Raw genomic sequence first — 23,192 nt, 5'->3', positions numbered from 1 at the left:
TAAAGTGATCTATAGCCTTCCTGTTACGGAACACGGAAGGACATATGGCACCATGTCAACATGATAAAATAAAACATGGGTTCACATGTGTTGGCAAAGGCACCACCTGGAACTAACTTTTGAGAGCTCAAGTACCAGAGTAGCCGCAATTTGCAACTCTAGATTTTTTTACAATTGGCTGAATCTAGAGTTGCAATAACCTCCATCGACTTCCTATGCATTGTTTTGGTTTTGCATTGGTTTGTGACCTCCTGGTCTTAAATTACGTTAAACTCACCAACATTGCAGCTGTAGTCCAAGCTTGAATTATCCTCTTTCGATCTGGTGTCGCTTGTTTATCATAAAAGTCCCCCGTAAAGATGTTATGAGCTACTTTCTGTCCAAAATATTCCAAGAGTGACAATATCGAGCCGCCATTTTGATTTTTGCAACGTGCCATAAAACAAGATGTGAGGGGGAGCGCTTGTTTAATAGAATCTTACCTGCGCAGGTAAGACACCCAAAGAAGAGGCCGACGCCCTAGGGAGGGAGGGACGCTATTAAACAAGCACTCCCCCTCACATCTTGTTTTATGGCACGTTGCAAAAATCAAAATGGCAGCTCGATATTGTCACTCTTGGAATATTTTGGACAGAAAGTAGCTCATAACATCTTTACGGGGGACTTTTATGATAAACAAGCGACACCAGATCGAAAGAGGATAATTCAAGCTTGGACTACAGCTGCAATGTTGGTGAGTTTAACGTAATTTAAGACCAGGAGGTCACAAACCAATGCAAAACCAAAACAATGCATAGGAAGTCGATGGAGGTTATTGCAACTCTAGATTTCAACCAATTGTAAAAAAAATCTAGAGTTGCAAATTGCGGCTAGTACCAGAGGGGACACACATTTAATTGTATCCACAGTTTGTAAGCACAGAGTTCAAAAGTGTAACAATATTAATTAACCAAACTGTATTGAAACGTGATGAAGCAAATGTTTTAATGGCCAAATAAATTGAATGATATATGTTTAAAATTGAGCTTTGTGTGAAGTGCGTTCATTTTGCTAAATGTTCAAAGTTAAGATGTCTTACAGTACTGCTGCCAGTGAAGCAATAGATTTTACTACTAATCTTAAGCTTTATATAAGAAATAAAAATAATTGTTGAACTTGAATAACTTAATGTCCATTGCATATAGGCTACATAAATCTCTTAGTTTATCCATTGTGGAATGCCTACTGTTCCATGAATAGTAGCCTACACTCATTACATAATTTACATTCATGCACTGCCTTTATTTACTCAATTGTTCACAAAAATAAATAATTAACATTATTTGGAAGCATCAAAAAAAGAACTGGACTATGTTGTTGTGTCACTATGCTAACTGGATTCGCTGCAGAGCCTATAAGTTGAGAGCATACATGAACATTGGAACTTGGAAGCATCACAAATTTGGGATGTGTATCAACTCAAGTGTAAATCAGTAGGCCTATCACACAATAAAACAAAACGGTTAAATCAACAGTGTTCATTTAAGGGTTCATATTGTGCCCAACCCAAGCCTTTTATTGCGGCGCCGCGAGGAGCTAAGCATGAGAGTAAAGAGACGCTTTGTATGACGCGCACGCATATGATATCAGGTCCACTCCAGCTGTACATTTGACCATTTATTCAGACTCACCACACGTAAGATACAACTGATCCCAGGCGGATTATGAAAACTATTCGTCCCTGCGGTCAACAGAAATTGTCTTCTCCCACGCTCACCCCCTCTCTCTGTCAAACTCCCATTCCTCTATAGTGACAGCTAGGCTAGGTGACAGGTAAACGCCATATGATATCAGTGTGGCAGCGAGCGCCCCAGACCCAGTGAACACGCCCACAACCTGTGCAGCGCCATTAAAGTGATATACCTTACGTCATGGGTTCCCAAAGTGGGGTCCGGGGACCCCTAGGGGTACTTGAGGGAGTTCCAGGGGGTACCTAGCTCACCTTTCTGTTCATTTCCAAAATGCTCCAACAGCAAAGCCTATGGCATTGCCATGGCATATCCTCTGTCGTGAGCCAGATGTTGACAGCTTCTGACAAGCTCCCTAGGGTGCCCCCTAGTGTACTGTTCGAGGTAGTACAGTGTAGGGTTGTCAGTCCTTGCTTCAATGCTGTGCTCAAAAGCTTACTATGAATGTGTGATAGTGTAAACAGTCCCCATCAAAAACCCCAATTTCTCGTTTAGGCAGGAATGCCAGAGATTGTCGTTGAACAAGCAAAGCTGTAATTTGATTGTGTTGCTCCAAAACTGTTATGAGCTGATCACTGCTGCTTGTTGTGGGCTGATTCCTTGTGGCTGGCTGAATGCTTTGCTGATTAACTCCATTTTCCCTTTCAGGTCTTGTGCCTAATGTGAAGATGAGTTGGGCTTGCCACCTATTGGCTTGTTATCGGGCACAAATTATCTTGCATCTGCACTCAGGGGCACTTACCGTTGGGCTAGGGTGGGCTGCGGCCCCCCCAATTTTTATTTATTTATTATTATAATGATCTATGTTTCAGATTACATACATGTATACATAAAGGCATTACCTTTAATCCACCCGACACTGAAACATAAAGGTACATATCTTCATATAAACAGTACAACTTACATATACATGTATGTTTATGTAAGTTTTATAATTTGTAAGTTGAGGAGTAGTATACTGTGGTTACTTGGGTTGTTTTATGCGTATGCCGTGGACGCATGATTCTGAGAGTGACGTAATGAAGATATCTACCAATGCTAGGGTATAACTGGCTTTCGATGGTGATGTAATACAAATATGTTTCAGTGTATTAAAGGTAATGCCTCTATGTATACATGTATTCAATCTGAAACCTATCCTTTATTACGTCACTATCAAATCATGCAGCCACAGCATACGCATCGGAGCACCGGACAAACAGTAATGATTCATGTCCAAACAAGTTCATAAGTTTAAAATGTTTACTAGTTCAGTGCACCAAATATCACAGTATACTATTTCCAATAAATATATGTAATTGAAATGAATTGTAGGTTGTGGGTTATTATCTTTAGCACACGGGCATTGGAATACCAGTAAAAGTATTATGACCAGGATGGATAATTTAAAAGGTTCTCATTTATTTAGCAGTCAGGGTTGGCAGTCAGGGAATGGTGTGGAATTGAGCTGATCATGTTCATGATTTTAAAGCTCAACAGAAACAAAGGAAAAACACATTCAAACAAAGCACATAATTACCAACTAAAGGCAACTTACAGGCAACGAATCATACATAAACAAATGAGGCCTCCTGCAATCGTTGCAGGTGTGACTCACTCACTCTACTCAGGTGTGTTGGAGGTACTCAGTCTGGCTCCTCTTTCTACAGCCGCCCCACCAAATATAAAATTTTATTATTGTCCTTAGTATCAGTTGGAGCCGGCTATACCCTGCAGGGAGGCAGGGAGGGCAGTGTCTCTGTTCAGCCGCCCCATGATCAGCATACAACCCCAAACAGGGTGGAGACGGGTTCTGGAGAATGACCAAGCCAGTGGGGGGGCCAATGCTGGTGGGGCACCTGGAGGGGGGCTGGTGGAACCTGGGTTGGGAAAGATGACCTGGTGGCAGTGGGAACCAGAATGGGAGCTGGATGCACCGCTGGAGGGGTTGCAGGGGGCATCTGTGGAAGGGCTGGTACTGGAGGGGGACCTGGGGCTGCTGGTACGTGCTGGGGGGCCAGAAGCTGGCTGCTGGGAGGAGGCGGGCTGCTGGGAGGAGGCTGCTGGGAGGAGGCTGCTGGGAGGAGGTGTGCCGCTGGGAGGAGGTGGGCTGCTGGCAAGGACTGTCTAAAGAGGACGAGACGCGAAGACCATACGGGCGACGAGATGTTGCTCCATGAAAGGAAAGAAACATGCACAGTTGAGACCAGGAAGTCTGGTCTCAACTGCGTATGTTTCTTTGGATTGGGCCTAATCGTAAATGCGCTGGCCGTTGACTATCATTGCACGCGTTCACGTAGGCCTATGAAACAGCTTTTACGTGTCATTTCCCCCAATAACATGAACGTGCGCAATTATAGTCAAACGGCCAAGCGCTTGCTCGAGCTAAGGTTGCACTGGAAGGAGGCCGGCGACTGAAAAGAGTTGCACTGGAAGGAGGCTGGCGATGGAGGGGCATATACTGCTGGTGGGCCGGCCGATGGAGGGGCATATACTGCTGGTGGGCCGGCTGATGGAGGGGCATATACTGCTGGTGGGCCGGCTGATGGAGGGGCATATACTGCTGGTGGGCCGGCTGATGGAGGGGCATATACTGCTGGTGGGCCGGCTGATGGAGGGGCATATACTGCTGGTGGGCCGGCTGATGGTGGGCATACTGCTGGGGGTGCCGCCGGGGGCCATGGTTGCTGCTGCTGAGGGAGGGCTGGAGGCCATGGTTGCTGTACTGGTAGGAGGCCGGCTGCTGGGAGGAGGCCGGCAGCTGGGAGGAGGCCGGCAGCTGGAAGGAGGCGTAGGCCGGCTGCTGCGTGGGATCAAAGAAGGAGGCATAGGGCTTGGCCTGCAGCGTGGAGGAGGCGTCCTGACGGGCCATGTACATCTGATGGAGGGCATACTTCGGGCCATGTTTGCTGCTGAGGGGGGACTGGGGGCCATTGTTGCTGCTGAGGGAGGGCTGGGGGCCATGGTTGCTGCTGCTGAGGGGGGACTGGGGGCCATTGTTGCTGATGAGGGAGGGCTGGAGGCCATGGTTGCTGCTGCTGAGGGGGGACTGGGGGTCATGGTTGCTGCTGCTGAGGGGGGACTGGGGGTCATGGTTGTTGCTGCTGAGGGGGGACTGGGGGTCATGGTTGCTGCTGCTGAGGGGGGACTGGGGGTCATGGTTGTTGCTGCTGAGGGAGGGCTGGAGGCCATGGTTGCTGCTGCTGAGGGGGGACTGGGGGTCATGGTTGCTGCTGAGCGAGGGCTGGGGGCCATGGTTGCTGCTGAGGGAGGGCTGGGGGTCATGGTTGCTGCTGAGCGAGGGCTGGGGGCCATGGTTGCTGCTGAGGGAGGCCTGGGGGCCATGGTTGCTGCTGAGGGAGGGCTGGGGGCCATGGTTGCTGCTGAGGGAGGGCTGGGGGCCATGGTTGCTGCTGAGGGAGGGCTGGGGGCCATGGTTGCTGCTGAGCGAGGGCTGGGGGCCATGGTTGCTGCTGAGGGAGGGCTGGGGGCCATGGTTGCTGCTGAGGGAGGGCTGGGGGCCATGGTTGCTGCTGAGGGAGGGCTGGGGGCCATGGTTGCTGCTGAGGGAGGGCTGGGGGCCATGGTTGCTGCTGAGGAAGGGCTGGGGGCCATGGCTGCTGCTGAGGGAGGGCTGGGGGCCATGGCTGCTGCTGAGGGGGGACTGGGGGCCATGGTTGCTGCTGAGCGAGGGCTGGGGGCCATGGTTGCTGTTGAGGGAGGGCTGGGGGCCATGGTTGCTGCTGAGGGAGGGCTGGGGGCCATGGTTGCTGCTGAGCGAGGGCTGGGGGCCATGGTTGCTGTTGGGGGAGGGCTGGGGGCCATGGTTGCTGCTGAGGGAGGGCTGGGGGCCATGGTTGCTGCTGAGCGAGGGCTGGGGGCCATGGTTGCTGCTGAGCGAGGGCTGGGGGCCATGGTTGCTGCTGAGGGAGGGCTGGGGGCCATGGTTGCTGCTGAGCGAGGGCTGGGGGCCATGGTTGCTGCTGAGCGAGGGCTGGGGGCCATGGTTGCTGTTGAGGGAGGGCTGGGGGCCATGGCTGCTGCTGAGGGAGGGCTGGGGGCCATGGCTGCTGCTGAGGGGGGACTGGGGGCCATGGCTGAGGGTAGCCAGTGACCTGGACGGCAGGATACTAGATACTGTTGTAAATAAATATGTGCAAAGAAGCTAATTTCAACAGTGAGCAAACCAAACGTGAATAAACCAAATATAAAGTGCAAAATGCGGTCAACAAATATATCAGGGGTGACAGGGCCTTCTCTGTGGACTTAACTTAAGACCTGGAGGCGTGATAAATGCCATTTGGCTATTCTGAGTGGCCAAAGAGCATTGACCACGCCTCCAGGTCTTAAGTTAAGTAATAAGACCTGGTACTTAAGACAAGCAAAATACAGCCCTATGTCTTCAGATAGGTATTTATGTGCCTATATATCTCAGTTATTAGAGGGCACTCCTGGGACACCCGGTCTGCAGGTTTTTAGAAAGCGGGCCGAACCCGTTCATGGACAGGAAAAATAACAAACGATAGCCTATGAACCCAGGCATGTTGAGTAGGCCTACACCAAAGTTTTATGTTAGATATGTTGAGTATTGTAGCATGTAGAAATTGCCGGATGCTAACTTGCATAATTGAGCAATTTTCATAATTGGCATAATATGTGACCATTCCATTAACAACCTATAGAAGGCAAAAAATTCAAAATTTCATCATGCTTTATGTAGCATGTGAAATGTCAAACTAGGGAGTTTTCATGATGCTAAAGTAGATCTGAAGACATTGAGTAATAGTATCCCTTACCTCTCCTGTACATGATCAGGTATGCACTAGTGGATCTGAAGAAGTAAAAGATACATTTGACAGCATAGTTATCTTTTGGATACAATACCAAAGAGACCACATTATAAGAGATAAAAGAGCATAGATGAATAAAGAGCATATGTGACATAGCTTACTTGTGTGTGTCGTTTTGTGTAAAACGTTCATCTTGAGCCTGCAAGATGTAGCATTTGACATTCAGTTACTTAAGGCAAGCTATTTAACATATATTTAACATTTCATATATCGTCTGTCGGGTAGAAAACCCTCATAGAGTAGGTCACTTGATAACCGCATGTAGTCTCCCCATGGTTGGAAACGTTATTGTACCGATCCATTCATCGTGATAGATGTTGGATACTCAAAATGACATGATTAATTCTCTGAATAAACCTAAAGCAAAATGACACTTTGTAATTTTGTCACTGTTACTTTTCAGGATTCAAATCGACAATCTCAAAACGCGTTGCTTGTGACTGAGAAGGATCAAGTATGGGGCATAGCAGTGCCGGCCATTTTGTGGTTCATTCATATTTCCCAAAAAATATTTAGGCTACATAAATTAATTAAGTCTATAGAATCAAGTCATCCAGGATCCTGGTGAATAATGACCACAAAGCCCTGCTTTCTAGGGCTGTGGTTCCCAAACTATTCCATGTCAAGGACCCCCAAATCGACACTCATTATCCTACGGAACCCATTAGAAAATGTATGCCAAGGACCCCAAAAAGATAAGATTTTTACGGTTCTAACAGCGATTTTCATTTCAAGGACCCCCAGTTTGAATGAATAATGAATAAATAATTGTTTATTTTTATCTTTTTTTTTTTTTTTAATTAAACATTATTTTAAGGTGATCGAAAGGCATAGGTGGAAGCTTATAGCTCTTTTATTTGACATGCCTTTGACTACGGACCCCCATTTAATGGCATTTCTATCTCTGGGACACCAATTTATATTGTAAAATCAATGTTAAGTTAACTCTGAGAGTGTACAAATGGAACCAAATTGTACACTCTCTGAGTTACAGACCCATAAAGGTCCATTTGGTTCCTAATTATCATTTAGCTGGGGACCCCCTGGAACTCTGTCAAGGACCCCTAAGCGTCCCCAAACCCCACTTTGGAAACCACTGTTCTAGGGATTCTAGGCTTAAAATAATAGATATTTCTGAAATATCAATGGGAAAAATGTATTTGTAGTATGCACTAATGTTTCTACTCACCTCACGGACCCTCAAGTCATTAAAGTCATGCCAGGTGTTATTGAGAGACTGGATGGTGGCGGTGTGAAAGTGATTTACCATTCCATACAGTTGATACTTGACGTTCTATTCATACAAATGAAAACATGTAAAAAGTAATGAGATACAATTATTAAATAAAAATCACACTTGTGTGCAGTGAGGGGCACTCTTATCATCATACTTCATCATACATCACATTCCGTGCTCAGCTAATCAGATCCATCACATTCTGCGCTACAAACGCATTCCGTGCTCATACACACAAACACACAAAGCTGTGCATCAAAAATAGAATAGTAGAAACGCCATTCAACCAATGGTGGCTTCTTCGTACCTTTATCTGTAAAGTATGTGGCACATCTACAGAGCAGTCAATTTTGAAGTTTGACATGGTGTTGAGTACAGTCAGAATCTGGGGACATTTCTCCATTTCGCACTCCTAAGTAAACATTAAACAACACTAGAATGAATCAGTACATAAATCATAAATTTATACAAAAAATAAATGAAAATAAATTGATATATATATTATATACCGTACGTACATACATACATACATACATACATCTAAGACAATTAAATTGTGGTGGGGAAAAGCAAAATGAAAAGATTAGAATTTCCAAAACTCACAAGGATTGCCTTTGCCTCTCCCTCACAGTCGTCACAATACATCAAATTGTCTGCACTGGCTGATGTAGGCTCAAAAAACATTGCAATGCCCTCTTCCTGGAAATGCATCAACATTGTAATTAATTCCAAAATGACATCCATATCTCACAGCACACAAAAGATGGTTAAATAATGAACATTAACGTTCTCCTATACCAAGCTGTAGTCTTGATTTTCCATTCGTAGTGGCAGGGTCCAAATTGAGGCTTTTTGCTCATTCACAATGTGTCCGTCAGAACACCGAGTTCTGTGTTTCAACTGTCCTTGGAAGACCTAAATAAAAAATATAATTATTACCATGCTGTAAATGTATATTTATTTACAATATATATTTTGTTCTTCTTCTTTTTGCATGCAGGCAGTGATTTACAGTTTCTCACCTCAGATGCCTTGGAGCTGACCATACTTAAAATCTTCTCTAACCATTCAGCAGCATCACATTGCACAAAAACTGTATAATAACACATGAGAGAAGTCAACACAATGAAAGTTTAATTATTCAACTAGACTAGTCTTCGATAAGTGATGGTCTCTGGCTCTCTGCTCTTTTGCTGTTATCACTGATTTATCAACATACCGTTTTGAATCCCGAATGTTGCAGTGATGTCATTTGTTCTGCAGCTTCCTTTTTCCAATTCTTTAAATAAGTTTAGCAGTTGAAGGTCATAATGATTTTTTGCATCTAACCTGTGTGGGAAAAGAACCGTCTCATTGAAACATTGACCATGCTGCAAAGAAAATACTTTTTGGTCTGATTTTGACTGACATTTTGTCAAAACGTAGGCCTACAACCCTTTCTAATCAATTTGAAAAAAGAAAAAAAAGATTTGATTCAAGTTTCTATTTGAGAACACAATGAAACAATTTAGTTTCAATAAATAAAAAGATCTTTTGAACATTTTCAGAAAATAGTCAAATTGCCTATAATGATCGATTTACTGTATAATTAAATATGAATTGTTAATTTTGTGTTATGTTCGTAAGCAGATATCCATATCAAACCTTTCTTTGAACTCAGTTGTCATGAAGAGGATTTGTAGAACAGAGTTCAGGTAACCAGTGGCTCCCTGATAATGCAAGCCATGGAAAACAGCGGCCTGACTCTGTCCCTTTGACGGAGATTCTAAGTGAATACAAGACAGGCCATACATTACAGCTACAGGACCACTCCGTATTATAGATATGAAGACAAGGTTGTACAGTTGGTGCAGTTTGTTGGCTCATACCTTCTTTGTCAGAAGTTGTCTCTTTGGTTGAGTTTGGTCCATTCATTGTGGGTTTGGAACGACTCTTCTTGGGGTTGTTGACTTTCTTATTTTTCTCCATTTTCCTGAGTTTGCAGTCATTCTTCTCACAATAATGAGAAGCAGAAACAGGTTCTCGGCTGACCTCATGGCCTTGAAGACTAGTACCGGTAGTATCTCCTAGAAATGTCAAGCAAAACAGAAATAAGGATCAGTTGCATAAAAGTAAACGGTTGATCTGCTTATGAGGATCAATAAACTTGATAAACTATTTTCCTGAACCAACCTGATTCAGGTTGGACTTCTCCAGCTTTTTCATGAGCTCTCTGACCACTGTCTTGATCAGGAATATGTTCTGAAAATTTTAAGAAAAACCTATAAGTTAAAACAACGGATGCTAACTTGCATATGTTGAGCAATATTCATAATTGGCATAATATGTGACCATTCCATTAACAACCTATAGAAGGCGAAAAATTCAAACTTTCATCATGCTTTATGTAGCATGTGAAATGTCAAACTAGGGAGTTTTCATGATGCTAAAGTAGATCTGAAGACATTGATTATGTAATAGTATCCCTTACCTCTCCTGTACATGATCAGGTATGCACTAGTGGATCTGAAGAAGTAAAAGATACATTTGACAGCATAGTTATCTTTTGGATACAATACCAAAGAGACCACATTCTAAGAGATAAAAGAGCATAGATGAATAAAGAGCATATGTGACATAGCTTACTTGTGTGTGTCGTTTTGTGTAAGACGTTCATCTTGAGCCTGCAAGATGTAGCATTTGACATTCAGTTACTTAAGGCAAGCTATTTAACATTATATTTAACATTTCATATATCGTCTGTCGGGTAGAAAACCCTCATAGAGTAGGTCACTTGATAACCGCATGTAGTCTCCCCATGGTTGGAAACGTTATTGTACCGATCCATTCATCGTGATAGATGTTGGATACTCAAAATGACATGATTCATTCTCTGAAAAAACCTAAAGCAAAATGACACTTTGTAATTTTGTCACTGTTACCTTTCTCAAAACGCGTTGCTTGTGACTGAGTAGGATCAAGTATGGGGCATAGCAGTGCCGGCCATTTTCTGGTTCCATCGTTCCCGACCCCATTCATATTTCCCAAAAAATATTTAGGCTACATAAATTAATTAAACCTATAGAATCAAGTCATCCAGGATCCTGGTGAATAATGACCACAAAGCCCTGCTTTCTAGGGCTGTGGTTCCCAAACTATTTCATGTCAAGGACCCCCAAATCGACACTCATTATCCTACAGAACCCATTAGAAAATGTATGCCAAGGACCCCCAAAAGAGAAGATTTTTTACGGCTCTAACAGTGATTTTCAACCATTTTCATTTCAAGGACCCCCAATTTGAAAGAATAATGAATAATTGTTTATTTCGATCTTTTTGTTTCTTCTCAAATTTCAAATGAAACATTATTTTAAGGTGATCGAAAGGCACAGGTGGAAGCTTATAACTTTTTTATTTGACATGCATTTGACTACGGACCCCCATTTAATGCCATTTCTATCTCTGGGACACCAATTTATATTGTAAAATCAATGTTAAGTTAACTCTGAGAGTGTACAAATGGAACCAAATTGTACACTCTCTGAGTTACAGACCCATAAAGGTCCATTTGATTCCTAATTATCATTTAGCTGGGGACCCCCTGGAACTCTGTCAAGGACCCCACACTCCACTTTGGGAACCACTGTTCTAGGGATTCTAGGCTTAAAATAATAGATATTTCTGAAATATGGGAAAAATGTATTTGTAGTATGCACTAATGTATCTACTCACCTCACGGACCCTCAAGTCATTAAAGTCATGCCAGGTGTTATTGAGAGACTGGATGGTGGCGGTGTAATGTCCACCACTCAGAGTACCAAAGTGATTTACCATTCCATACAGTTGATACTTGACGTTCTATTCATACAAATGAAAACATGTAAAAAGTAATGAGATACAATTATTAAATAAAAATCACACTTGTGTGCAGTGAGGGGCGCTCTTATCATCATACATCATCAATCATACTATACATCGTCATACGTCACATTCTGTGCTCAACCAATCAGATCATCACATTCTGTGCTACAAACACATTCCGTGCTTATACACACAAAGCTGTGCATAGGAGAGGCTAGCGCCCCTTAAAAAAAGAAACACCATTCAACCAATGGTGGCTTCTTCATACCTTTATCTCTAAAGTGCGTGGCACATCTACAGAGCAGTCCATTTTGAAGTTTGACATGGTGTTGTAATCAAAGTCAAATACATTGAGGTGTACAGTCAGAATCTGGGGACACTCCTCCATTTCACACTCCTAAGTAAACATGAAACAACACTGGAATTAATCAGTACATCAATCATAAAAAAATACAAAAAATAAATGAAAATACAATTTCCAAAACTCACAAGGATTGCCTTTGCCTTTCCCTCACAGTCGTCACAATACATCCAATTGTCTGCACTGGCTGATGTAGGCTCAAAAAACATTGCAATGCCCTCTTCCTGGAAATGCATCAACATTGTAATTAATTCCAAAATGACATCCATATCTCACAGCACACAAAAAGATGGTTAAATAATGAACATTAACGTTCTCCTATACCAAGCTGTAGTCTTGGTTTTCCATTCGTAGTGGCAGGGTCCAAATTGAGGCTTTTTGCTCATTCACAATGTGTCCGTCAGAACACTGAGTTCTGTGTTTCAACTGTCCTTGGAAGACCTAAATAAAAAATATAATTATTACCATGCTGTAAATGTATATATTTACAATATATATTTTGTTCTTCTTCTTTTTGCATGCAGGCAGTGATTTACAGTTTCTCACCTCAGATGCCTTGGAGCTGACCATACTTAAAATCTTCTCTAAGCATTCAGCAGCATCACATTGAACAAAAACTGTATAATTAACACATGAGAGAAGTCAACACAATGAAAGTTGAATTATTCAACTAGACTAGTCTTCGATAAGTGATGGTCTCTGGCTCTCTGCTCTTTTGCTGTTATCACTGATTTATCAACATACCGTTTTTAATCCCAAATGTTGCAGTGATGGCATTTGTTCTGCAGCTTCCTTTTTCCAATTTTTTAAATAAGTTTAGCAGTTGAAGGTCATAATGATTTTTTGCATCTAACCTGTGTGGGAAAAGAACCGTCTCATTGAAACATTGACCATGCTGCAAAGAAAATACTTTTTGGTCTGATTTTGACTGACATTTTGTCAAAACGTAGGCCTACAACACTTTCTAATCAATTTGAAAAAAGAAAAAAAAGATTTGATTCAAGTTTCTATTTGAGAACACAATGAAACAATGTAGTTTCAATAAATAAAAAGATCTTTTGAACATTTTCTGAAAATAGTCAAATAGCCTAATGATCGATATACTGTATAATTCTATATGAATTGGTAATTTTGTGTTATGTTCGTAAGCAGATATCCATATCAAACCTTTCTTTGAACTCGGTTGTCATGAAGAGGATTTGTAGAACAGAGTTCAGGTAACAGGTGGCTCCCTGATTATGCAAGCCATGGAAAACAGCGGCCTGACTCTGTCCCTTTGACGGAGATGCTAAGTGAATAAAAGACAGGCCATACATTACAGGACGACTCCGTAGCATAGATATGCCAAGGTTGTACAGTTGGTGCAGTTTGTTGGCACCTTCTTTGTCAGAAGTTGTCTCTTTGGTTGAGTTTGGTCCATTCATTGTGGGTTTGGAACGTCTCTTCTTGGGGTTGTTGACTTTCTCATTTTTCTCCATTTTCCTGAGTTTGCAGTCATTCTTCTCACCATAATGAGAAGCAGAAAAAGGCTCTCGGCTGACCTCATGGCCTTGAAGACTAGGAGTATCTCCTAGAAATGTCAAGCAAAACAGAAATAAGGATCAGTTGCATGGCTTAAAAGTAAAACGGTTGATCTGCTTATGAGGATCAATAAACTTGATAAACTATTTTCCTGAACCAACCTGATTCAGGTTGGTCCAGATTACATGGACTAAAGTAGCCTGTGCTCTTTGGTCTTGATAACCTGGAACCATCCTTCTTTCCGTCACATGCTTCCTTTTGGACAATACCCTTCACTCTTCCATGGGTCTGCCTGTCAAATGGTGTCTCCTGTTCTCCCCGTTTCTGACTGCCATATGCTCTCTGACCACTGTCTTGATCAGGAATATGTTCTGAAATTTTAAAGAAAAACCTATAAGTTAAAACAACGGATGCTAACTTGCATAATTATGTTGAGCAATTTTCATAATTGGCATAATATGTGACCATTCCATTAACAACCTATAGAAGGAAAAAAATTCAAACTTTCATCATGCTTTATGTAGCATGTGAAATGTCAAACTAGGGAGTTTTCATGATGCTAAAGTAGATCTGAAGACATTGATTATGTAATAGTATCCCTTACCTCTCCTATACATGAACAGGTATGCACTAGTGGATCTGAAGAAGTAAAAGATACATTTGACAGCATAGTTATCTTTTGGATACAATACCAAAGAGACCACATTCTAAGAGATAAAAGAGCATAGATGAATAAAGAGCATATGTGACATAGCTTACTTGTGTGTGTCGTTTTGTGTAAAACGTTCATCTTGAGCCTGCAAGATGTAGCATTTGACATTCAGTTACTTAAGGCAAGCTATTTAACATTATATTTAACATTTCATATATCGTCTGTCGGGTAGAAAACCCTCATAGAGTAGGTCACTTGATAACCGCATGTAGTCTCCCCATGGTTGGAAACGTTATTGTACCGATCCATTCATCGTGATAGATGTTGGATACTCAAAATGACATGATTCATTCTCTGAATAAACCTAAAGCAAAATGACACTTTGTCATTTTACTTTTTCAAGATTAAAATCGACAAGCTCAAAACGCGTTGCTTGTGACCGAGTATGATCAAGTATGGGGCATAGCAGTGCCGGACATTTTCTGGTTCCATCATTCCCGACCCAATTCATATTTCCCAAAAAATATTTAGGCTACATAAATTAATTAAGTGACTGTGGCTCAAGAGGTAGAGCAGGTCGTCCAATAATCCATGGGTCGGCGGTTCGAATCCCGGCTCCTCCTGTCTACATGTCGAAGTGTCCTTGGGCAAGACACTGAACCCCAAATTGCTCCCAATGTGCTGTTTGGTACCTTGCATGGCTTCTACCGCAATCGGTGTATGAATGTGTGTGTGAATGGGTGAATGTAATGCACAATCTACGTAAAGCTCCTTGGATAAAGGCGCTATTTAAATGCACCATTTACCATTTAAGTCATCCAGGATCCTGGTGAATAATGACCACAAAACCCTGCTTTCTAGGGCTGTGGTTCCCAAACTATTTCATGTCAAGGACCCCCAAATCGACACTCATTATCCTACGGAACCCATTCGAAAATGTATGCCAAGGACGCGCAAAAGAGAAGATTTTTTACGGCTCTAACAGTGATTTTCAACCATTTTCATTTCAAGGACCCCCAGTTTGAATGAATAATGAATAATTGTTTATTTCCATCTTTATTTTTTTCAAATTTCAAATTAAACATTATTTTAAGGTGATCGAAAGGCATAGGTGGAAGCTTATAGCTCTTTTATTTGACATGCCTTTGACTACGGACCCCCATTTAATGCCATTTCTATCTCTGGGACACCAATTTATATTGTAAAATCAATGTTAAGTTAACTCTGAGAGTGTACAAATGGAACCAAATTGTACACTCTCTGAGTTACAGACCCATAAAGGTCCATTTGGTTCCTAATTATCATTTAGCTGGGGACCCCCTGGAACTCTGTCAAGGACCCCTAGGGGTCCTCACACTCCACTTTGGGAACCACTGTTCTAGGGATTCTAGGCTTAAAATAATAGATATTTCTGAAATATCAATGGGAAAAATGTATTTGTAGTTTGCACTAATGTTTCTACTCACCTCACAGACCCTCAAGTCATTAAAGTCATGCCAGGTGTTATTGAGAGACTGGATGGTGGCGGTGTAATATCCACCACTCAGAGTACCAAAGTGATTTACCATTCCATACAGTTGATACTTGACGTTCTATTCATACAAATGAAAACATGTAAAAAGTAATGAGATACAATTATTAAATAAAAAGCACACTTGTGTGCAGTGAGGGGCGCTCTTATCATCATACATCACATTCCGTGCTCAGCTAATCAGATCCATCACATTCTGCGCTACAAACGCATTCCGTGCTCATACACACAAACACACAAAGCTGTGCATCAAAAATAGAATAGTAGAAACGCCATTCAACCAATGGTGGCTTCTTCGTACCTTTATCTGTAAAGTATGTGGCACTTCTACAGAGCAGTCAATTTTGAAGTTTGACATGGTTTTGAGTACAGTCAGAATCTGGGGACATTTCTCCATTTCGCACTCCTAAGTAAACATTAAACAACACTAGAATGAATCAGTACATAAATCATAAATTGATACAAAAAATAAATGAAAATAAATTGATATATATATTATATACCGTACGTACATACATACATACATACATCTAAGACAATTAAATTGTGGTGGGAAAAAGCAAAATAAAAAGATTAGAATTTCCAAAACTCACAAGGATTGCCTTTGCCTTTCCCTCACAGTCGTCACAATACATCAAATTGTCTGCACTGGCTGCAAAAAACATCGCAATGCCCTCTTCCTGGAAATGCATCAACATTGTAATTAATTCCAAAATGACATCCATATCTCACAGCACACAAAAGATGGTTAAATAATGAACATTAACGTTCTCCTATACCAAGCTGTAGTCTTGATTTTCCATTCGTAGTGGCAGGGTCCAAATTGAGGTTTTTTGCTCATTCACAATGTGTCCGTCAGAACACCGAGTTCTGTGTTTCAACTGTCCTTGGAAGACCTAAATAAAAAATATAATTATTACCATGCTGTAAATGTATATATTTACAATATATATTTTGTTCTTCTTCTTTTTGCATGCAGGCAGTGATTTACAGTGTCTCACCTCAGATGCCTTGGAGCTGACCATACTTAAAATCTTCTCTAAGCATTCAGCAGCATCCAAAACTGTATAATAACACATGGGAGAAGTCAACACAATGAAAGTTGAATTATTCAACCAGACTAGTCTTCGATTAGTGATGATCTCTGGCTCTCTGCTCTTTTGCTTTTATCACTGATTTATCAACATACCGTTTTTAATCCCAAATGTTGCAGTGATGGCATTTGTTCTGCAGCTTCCTTTTTCCAATTTTTTAAATAAGTTTAGCAGTTGAAGGTCATAATGATTTTTTGCATCTAACCTGTGTGGGAAAAGAACCGTCTCATTGAAACATTGACCATGCTGCAAAGAAAATACTTTTTGGTCTGATTCTGACTGACATTTTGTCAAAATGCAGGCCTACAACACTTTCTAATCAATTTGAAAAAATAAAAAAAGGATTTGATTCAAGTTTCTATTTGAGAACACAATGAAACAATGTAGTTTCAATAAATAAAAAGATCTTTTGAACATTTTCAGAAAATGCCAAATGATCAATTATATGAATTGTTAATTTTGTGTTATGTTCGTAAGCAGATATCCATATCAAACCTTTCTTTGAACTCAGTTGTCATGAAGAGGATTTGTAGAACAGAGTTCAGGTAACAGGTGGCTCCCTGATTATGCAAGCCATGGAAAACAGCGGCCTGACTCTGTCCCTTTGACGGAGATGCTAAGTGAATAAAAGACAGGCCATACATTACAGGACCACTCCGTAGCATAGATATGCCAAGGTTGTACAGTTGGTGCAGTTTGTTGGCACCTTCTTTGTCAGAAGTTGTCTCTTTGGTTGAGTTTGGTCCATTCATTGTGGGTGTGGAACGTCTCTTCTTGGGGTTGTTGACTTTCTCATTTTTCTCCATTTTCCTGAGTTTGCAGTCATTCTTCTCACCATAATGAGAAGCAGAAACAGGTTCTCGGCTGACCTCATGGCCTTGAAGACTAGTACCGGTAGTATCTCCTAGAAATGTCAAGCAAAACAGAAATAAGGATCAGTTGCATGAAAGTAAACGGTTGATCTGCTTATGAGGATCAATAAACTTGATAAACTATTTTCCTGAACCAACCTGATTCAGGTTGGACTTCTCCAGCTTTTTCATGAGCTCTCTGACCACTGTCTTGATCAGGAATATGTTCTGAAAATTTAAAGAAAAACCTATAAGTTAAAACAACGGATGCTAACTTGCATATGTTGAGCAATTTTCATAATTGGCATAATATGTGACCATTCCATTAACAACCTATAGAAGGCGAAAATTTCAAAATTTCATCATGCTTTATGTAGCATGTGAAATGTCAAACTAGGGAGTTTTCATGATGGTAAAATGGATCTGAAGACATTGATTATGTAATAGTATCCCTTACCTCTCCTGTACATGATCAGGTATGCACTAGTGGATCTGAAGAAGTAAAAGATACATTTGACAGCATAGTTATCTTTTGGATACAATACCAAAGAGACCACATTCTAAGAGATAAAAGAGCATAGATGAATAAAGAGCATATGTGACATAGCTTACTTGTGTGTGTCGTTTTGTGTAAAACGTTTATCTTGAGCCTGCAAGATGTAGCATTTGACATTCAGTTACTTAAGGCAAGCTATTTAACATATATTTAACATTTCATATATCGTCTGTCGGGTAGAAAACCTCATAGAGTAGGTCACTTGATAACCGCATGTAGTCTCCCCATGGTTGGAAACGTTATTGTACCGATCCATTCATCGTGATAGATGTTGGATACTCAAAATGACATGATTCATTCTCTGAATAAACCTAAAGCAAAATGACACTTTGTAATTTTGTCACTGTTACCTTTCTCAAAACGCGTTGCTTGTGACTGAGTAGGATCAAGTATGGGGCATAGCAGTGCCGGCCATTTTCTGGTTCCATCGTTCCCGACCCCATTCATATTTCCCAAAAAATATTTAGGCTACATAAATTAATTAAGCCTATAGAATCAAGTCATCCAGGATCCTGGTGAATAATGACCACAAAGCCCTGCTTTCTAGGGCTGTGGTTCCCAAACTATTCCATGTCAAGGACCCCCAAATCGACACTCATTATCCTACGGAACCCATTAGAAAATGTATGCCAAGGACCCCCAAAAGAGAAGATTATTTACGGCTCTAACAGTGATTTTCAACCATTTTCATTTCAAGGACCCCCAGTTTGAATGAATTGTTTATTTCAATCTTTTTTTTTTTTTCAAATTTCAAATTAAACATTATTTTAAGGTGATCGAAAGGCACAGGTGGAAGCTTATAGCTCTTTTATTTGACATGCCTTTGACTACGGACCCCCATTTAATGCCATTTCTATCTCTGGGACACCAATTTATATTGTAAAATCAATGTTAAGTTAACTCTGAGAGTGTACAAATGGAACCAAATTGTACACTCTCTGAGTTACAGACCCATAAAGGTCCATTTGGTTCCTAATTATCATTTAGATGGGGACCCCCTGGAACTCTATAAGCGTCCCCAAACCCCACTTTGGGAACCACTGTTCTAGGGATTCTAGGCTTAAAATAATAGATATTTCTGAAATATCAATGGGAAAAATGTATTTGTAGTTTGCACTAATGTTTCTACTCACCTCACGGACCCTCAAGTCATTAAAGTCATGCCAGGTGTTATTGAGAGACTGGATGGTGGCGGTGTAATATCCACCACTCAGAGTACCAAAGTGATTTACCATTCCATACAGTTGATACTTGACGTTCTATTCATACAAATGAAAACATGTAAAAAGTAATGAGATACAATTATTAAATAAAAATCACACTTGTGTGCAGTGAGGGGCGCTCTTATCATCATACATCATCATACATCACATTCCGTGCTCAGCTAATCAGATCCATCACATTCTGCGCTACAAAGTACAAACGCATTCCGTGCTCATACACACAAACACACAAAGCTGTGCATCAAAAATAGAATAGTAGAAACGCCATTCAACCAATGGTGGCTTCTTCGTACCTTTATCTGTAAAGTATGTGGCACTTCTACAGAGCAGTCAATTTTGAAGTTTGACATGGTGTTGAGTACAGTCAGAATCTGGGGACATTTCTCCATTTCGCACTCCTAAGTAAACATTAAACAACACTGGAATGAATCAGTACATAAATCATAAATTTATACAAAAAATAAATGAAAATAAATTGATATATATATTATATACCGTACGTACATACATACATACATCCATCTAAGACAATTAAATTGTGGTGGGAAAAAGCAAAATAAAAAGATTAGAATTTCCAAAACTCACAAGGATTGCCTTTGCCTCTCCCTCACAGTCGTCACAATACATCCAATTGTCTGCACTGGCTGATGTAGGCTCAAAAGACATTGCAATGCCCTCTTCCTGGAAATGCATCAACATTGTAATTAATTCCAAAATGACATGCATATCTCACAGCACACAAAAGATGGTTAAATAATGAACATTAACGTTCTCCTATACCAGTGGCAGGGTCCAAATTGAGGCTTTTTGCTCATTCACAATGTGTCCGGCAGAACACCGAGTTCTGTGTTTCAACTGTCCTTGGAAGACCTAAATAAAATAATAAATTATAACCATGCTGTAAATGTATATTTATTTACAATATTTACTTTGTTCTTCTTCTTTTTGCATGCAGGCAGTGATTTACAGTTTCTCACCTCAGATGCCTTGGAGCTGACCATACTTAAAATCTTCACTAAGCATTCAGCAGCATCACATTGCACAATAACTGTATAATAACACATGAGAGAAGTCAACACAATGAAAGTTGAATTATTCAACCAGACTAGTCTTCGATAAGTGATGGTCTCTGGCTCTCTGCTCTTTTGCTGTTATCACTGATTTATCAACATACCGTTTTGAATCCCAAATGTTGCAGTGATGTCATTTGTTCTGCAGCTTCCTTTTTCCAATTTTTTAAAAAAGTTTATCAGTTGAAGGTCATAATTATTTTTTGCATCTAACCTGTGTGGGAAAAGAACCGTCTCATTGAAACATTGACCATGCTGCAAAGAAAATACTTGTTGTTCTGATTTTGACTGACATTTTGTCAAAACGTAGGCCTACAACACTTTCTAATCAATTTGAAAAAAAGAAAAAAAAAGATTTGATTCAAGTTTCTATTTGAGAACATTTAAGTAGAATAGATTTTATTGAAACAATGTAGTTTCAATAAACAAAAAGATATTTTGAACATTTTCAGAAAATAGTCAAATAGCCTAATGATCGATATACTGTATAATTAAATATTAATTGGTAATTTTGTGTTATGTTCGTAAGCAGATATCCATATCAAACCTTTCTTTGAACTCGGTTGTCATGAAGAGGATTTGTAGAACAGAGTTCAGGTAACTGTTGGCACCCTCATTATGCAAGCCATGGAAAACAGTGGCCTGACTCTGTCCCTTTGACGGAGATTCTAAGTGAATACAAGACACATTACAGGACCACTCCGTAGCATAGATATGAAGACAATTAAGGTTGTACAGTTGGTGCAGTTTGTTGGCTCATACCTTCTTTGTCAGAAGTTGTCTCTTTAGTTGAGTTTGGTCCATTCATTGTGGGTTTGGAACGTGTCTTCTTGTTGCTGTGTGTAGGGGAAGAAAGAAAGACCACAGATCATATCATACCAAATTATTTCCGTTTCTGTATAACAAATCTACATTGAGAAATGTTTTGCTGTCAGAATTTTAATTGATTTAACACAACCCTAAAATGTAAAAAGAAATGTGAATCTTACACTCCACCCATCTTGAAAACACTTTCACACCGTTGCCAGACTCAGGCCTGGCTATCAGGTAGTAGCTCGCACAACTCCAACTCTCTTGAAGACTTACCCGACTGCGCGGTCAGGTAGGTCACTTTGAAAGAGGTAATCTCTAAAACAGAAAACACCAGCACTCACAGAACCTTTTGTCTTTTTAAGGGCTGGCCTATAGTTTACCATGGTTGTAACTTTTACTTTCATTTCATGATCAGAATCAATTTCACTTGAGTGTTATCGCCCATGAACTCTAACCATGCCATAAAAAAGATAAGATCTGAAATCAAGAGAACATAATATTGGTCTGTTATCCGGGGACACAAATGAGCTATGTTTCATATTGAAAATTACAAGAAAATGTGGATTACTGCCTTTTTCCACTTTTTCCCATGGAAGCATGCGCAAATAGAATATATACATCTGTACATAACACAATAAAATAAATCATAAGGGTCTTGGTATGTTTAAGTTAAATTAATAACAGACAGCTGATGGCAACACATATACTGTTACAAACAACAAGATGGTTCAAATCTGATAGGATGCAGGAGAGAGTAAAGAGACAATTTTGGCCATTGAGTGCAAGTTAACACAGAAGGTGAAGGCTTCCATGCAGCACTTGGGTCTTGAGCAGCATGTGTTGTTAAAAATAGTATTTTATTACAACATTAGCATAATTATTAAACAAACGGTCAAGAACGAGAAAAAAACAGGGTATATAGTTAGGTATAGCAGCTACTGAAAATAATAATAATGATGATGGTGTATACAATATACCAAGATTATATGCATGTACATTTGATGATGCTATTGAATCTATTTTATTCTCTCCTTGTTCTTTTTTTTTTGCACAACCAAAATAGGTTTTAGGCCTATACTCTTATGTACAGTAAGCTTACCTGCGGCTGTACACAAAATGTAGCAATAAAGCAGAACCTTGAACCTTGTTAAAAAAGAAAGAAAGAAAGAAAGTTATCTGAACACACATCAACCTTTCATCTTAGCTCAGTATAGTAACCCACACCTCCCATCCATCATGTCCCTTGGCACTGTGGCAGTAAGCCCAGACATCCTCTATTGGAGACTGCCTGTACCCATCCAAAGGCCAGGTTATGACACACATGTACTCTATGAGAGCTGAGAAAGATAAGATCCGTAAAAGCATAAATAGCGATAATGATTAGTTTAATTAAGTTTAATTATTGTTAGCATACTTATAAAGGACATATTATTGCACTTGAAGACAACATTTTAAGAGAATAGAAACACTAAATGAAAATGTACCACTTGCCAGTCATACACATATATACCGATAGCCTATGGCTACACTATTCCACCTAGCCTACTGCATAGGTCGGCTAGTTAATGTTGTTTGATGAAAACAAGCCGTGCAACGTTTGTTGCAAAAAACATGCTTTTTGGGGGTTAAAACCCCTTCAAATTACTTACACATGATCACAGGGGTGATTTGACAATAAGAGAACCGTGGCAGGTAGTAGCTCAAATTTATCACGTGTCCTTCGAGGCATTTCAGAACAATGGGAACACTCAACTCACGGAACGTTGTAGGCCTGCATATGTAATGGTTGGATTGTTTTGTTGATCTCCTGCCATTTACAAGAAGCCACATGACTTAGGGGAAAGCACTGCACAATTTACTCCCCTGTTTGATTACTGTTAGTTGTGT

The 23,192-nt window shown here is 40.5% G+C and overlaps 1 protein-coding gene and 1 long non-coding RNA gene across 2 annotated transcripts; both read right to left on the bottom strand.

Annotated features, from left to right (window-relative positions):
- Positions 1–4,762: 4,762 nt before the first annotated feature.
- On the bottom strand, positions 4,763–20,142 carry LOC308335295 (uncharacterized protein; the record flags this gene model as incomplete). The annotated part of the gene is made up of 30 exons (XM_080792312.1): positions 20,008–20,142; positions 19,716–19,820; positions 19,333–19,458; positions 18,256–18,293; positions 18,101–18,135; positions 17,803–17,871; positions 13,373–13,564; positions 13,162–13,282; positions 12,739–12,848; positions 12,541–12,611; positions 12,319–12,435; positions 12,123–12,218; positions 11,902–12,030; positions 11,505–11,630; positions 10,419–10,456; positions 10,264–10,298; positions 9,966–10,034; positions 9,662–9,859; positions 9,438–9,558; positions 9,013–9,122; positions 8,816–8,886; positions 8,592–8,708; positions 8,397–8,492; positions 8,101–8,205; positions 7,746–7,850; positions 6,658–6,695; positions 6,503–6,537; positions 5,372–5,843; positions 4,839–5,329; positions 4,763–4,788 (listed from the first exon to the last, which is right to left on the bottom strand). Exons 1-30 carry the CDS (start codon positions 20,119–20,121, stop codon positions 4,763–4,765), a joined length of 3,576 nt encoding a protein of 1,191 aa, XP_080648438.1. The 5' UTR covers positions 20,122–20,142.
- A 48-nt stretch (positions 20,143–20,190) lies between these two features.
- On the bottom strand, positions 20,191–21,558 carry LOC308335572. Its single transcript, XR_013966049.1, has 6 exons — positions 21,482–21,558; positions 21,255–21,328; positions 21,040–21,160; positions 20,597–20,706; positions 20,400–20,470; positions 20,191–20,292 (listed from the first exon to the last, which is right to left on the bottom strand). It is a non-coding gene; the product is annotated as an uncharacterized lncRNA (long non-coding RNA).
- Positions 21,559–23,192: the final 1,634 nt, after the last annotated feature.

This window comes from Protomyctophum bolini (genome assembly GCF_963924005.1).
Source record: "Protomyctophum bolini genome assembly, chromosome: 20".
NCBI lineage: Eukaryota > Metazoa > Chordata > Actinopteri > Myctophiformes > Myctophidae > Protomyctophum > Protomyctophum bolini.
Note: the sequence above shows the minus strand (reverse complement) of the source record. Positions and strands in the feature narration are given on the sequence as shown.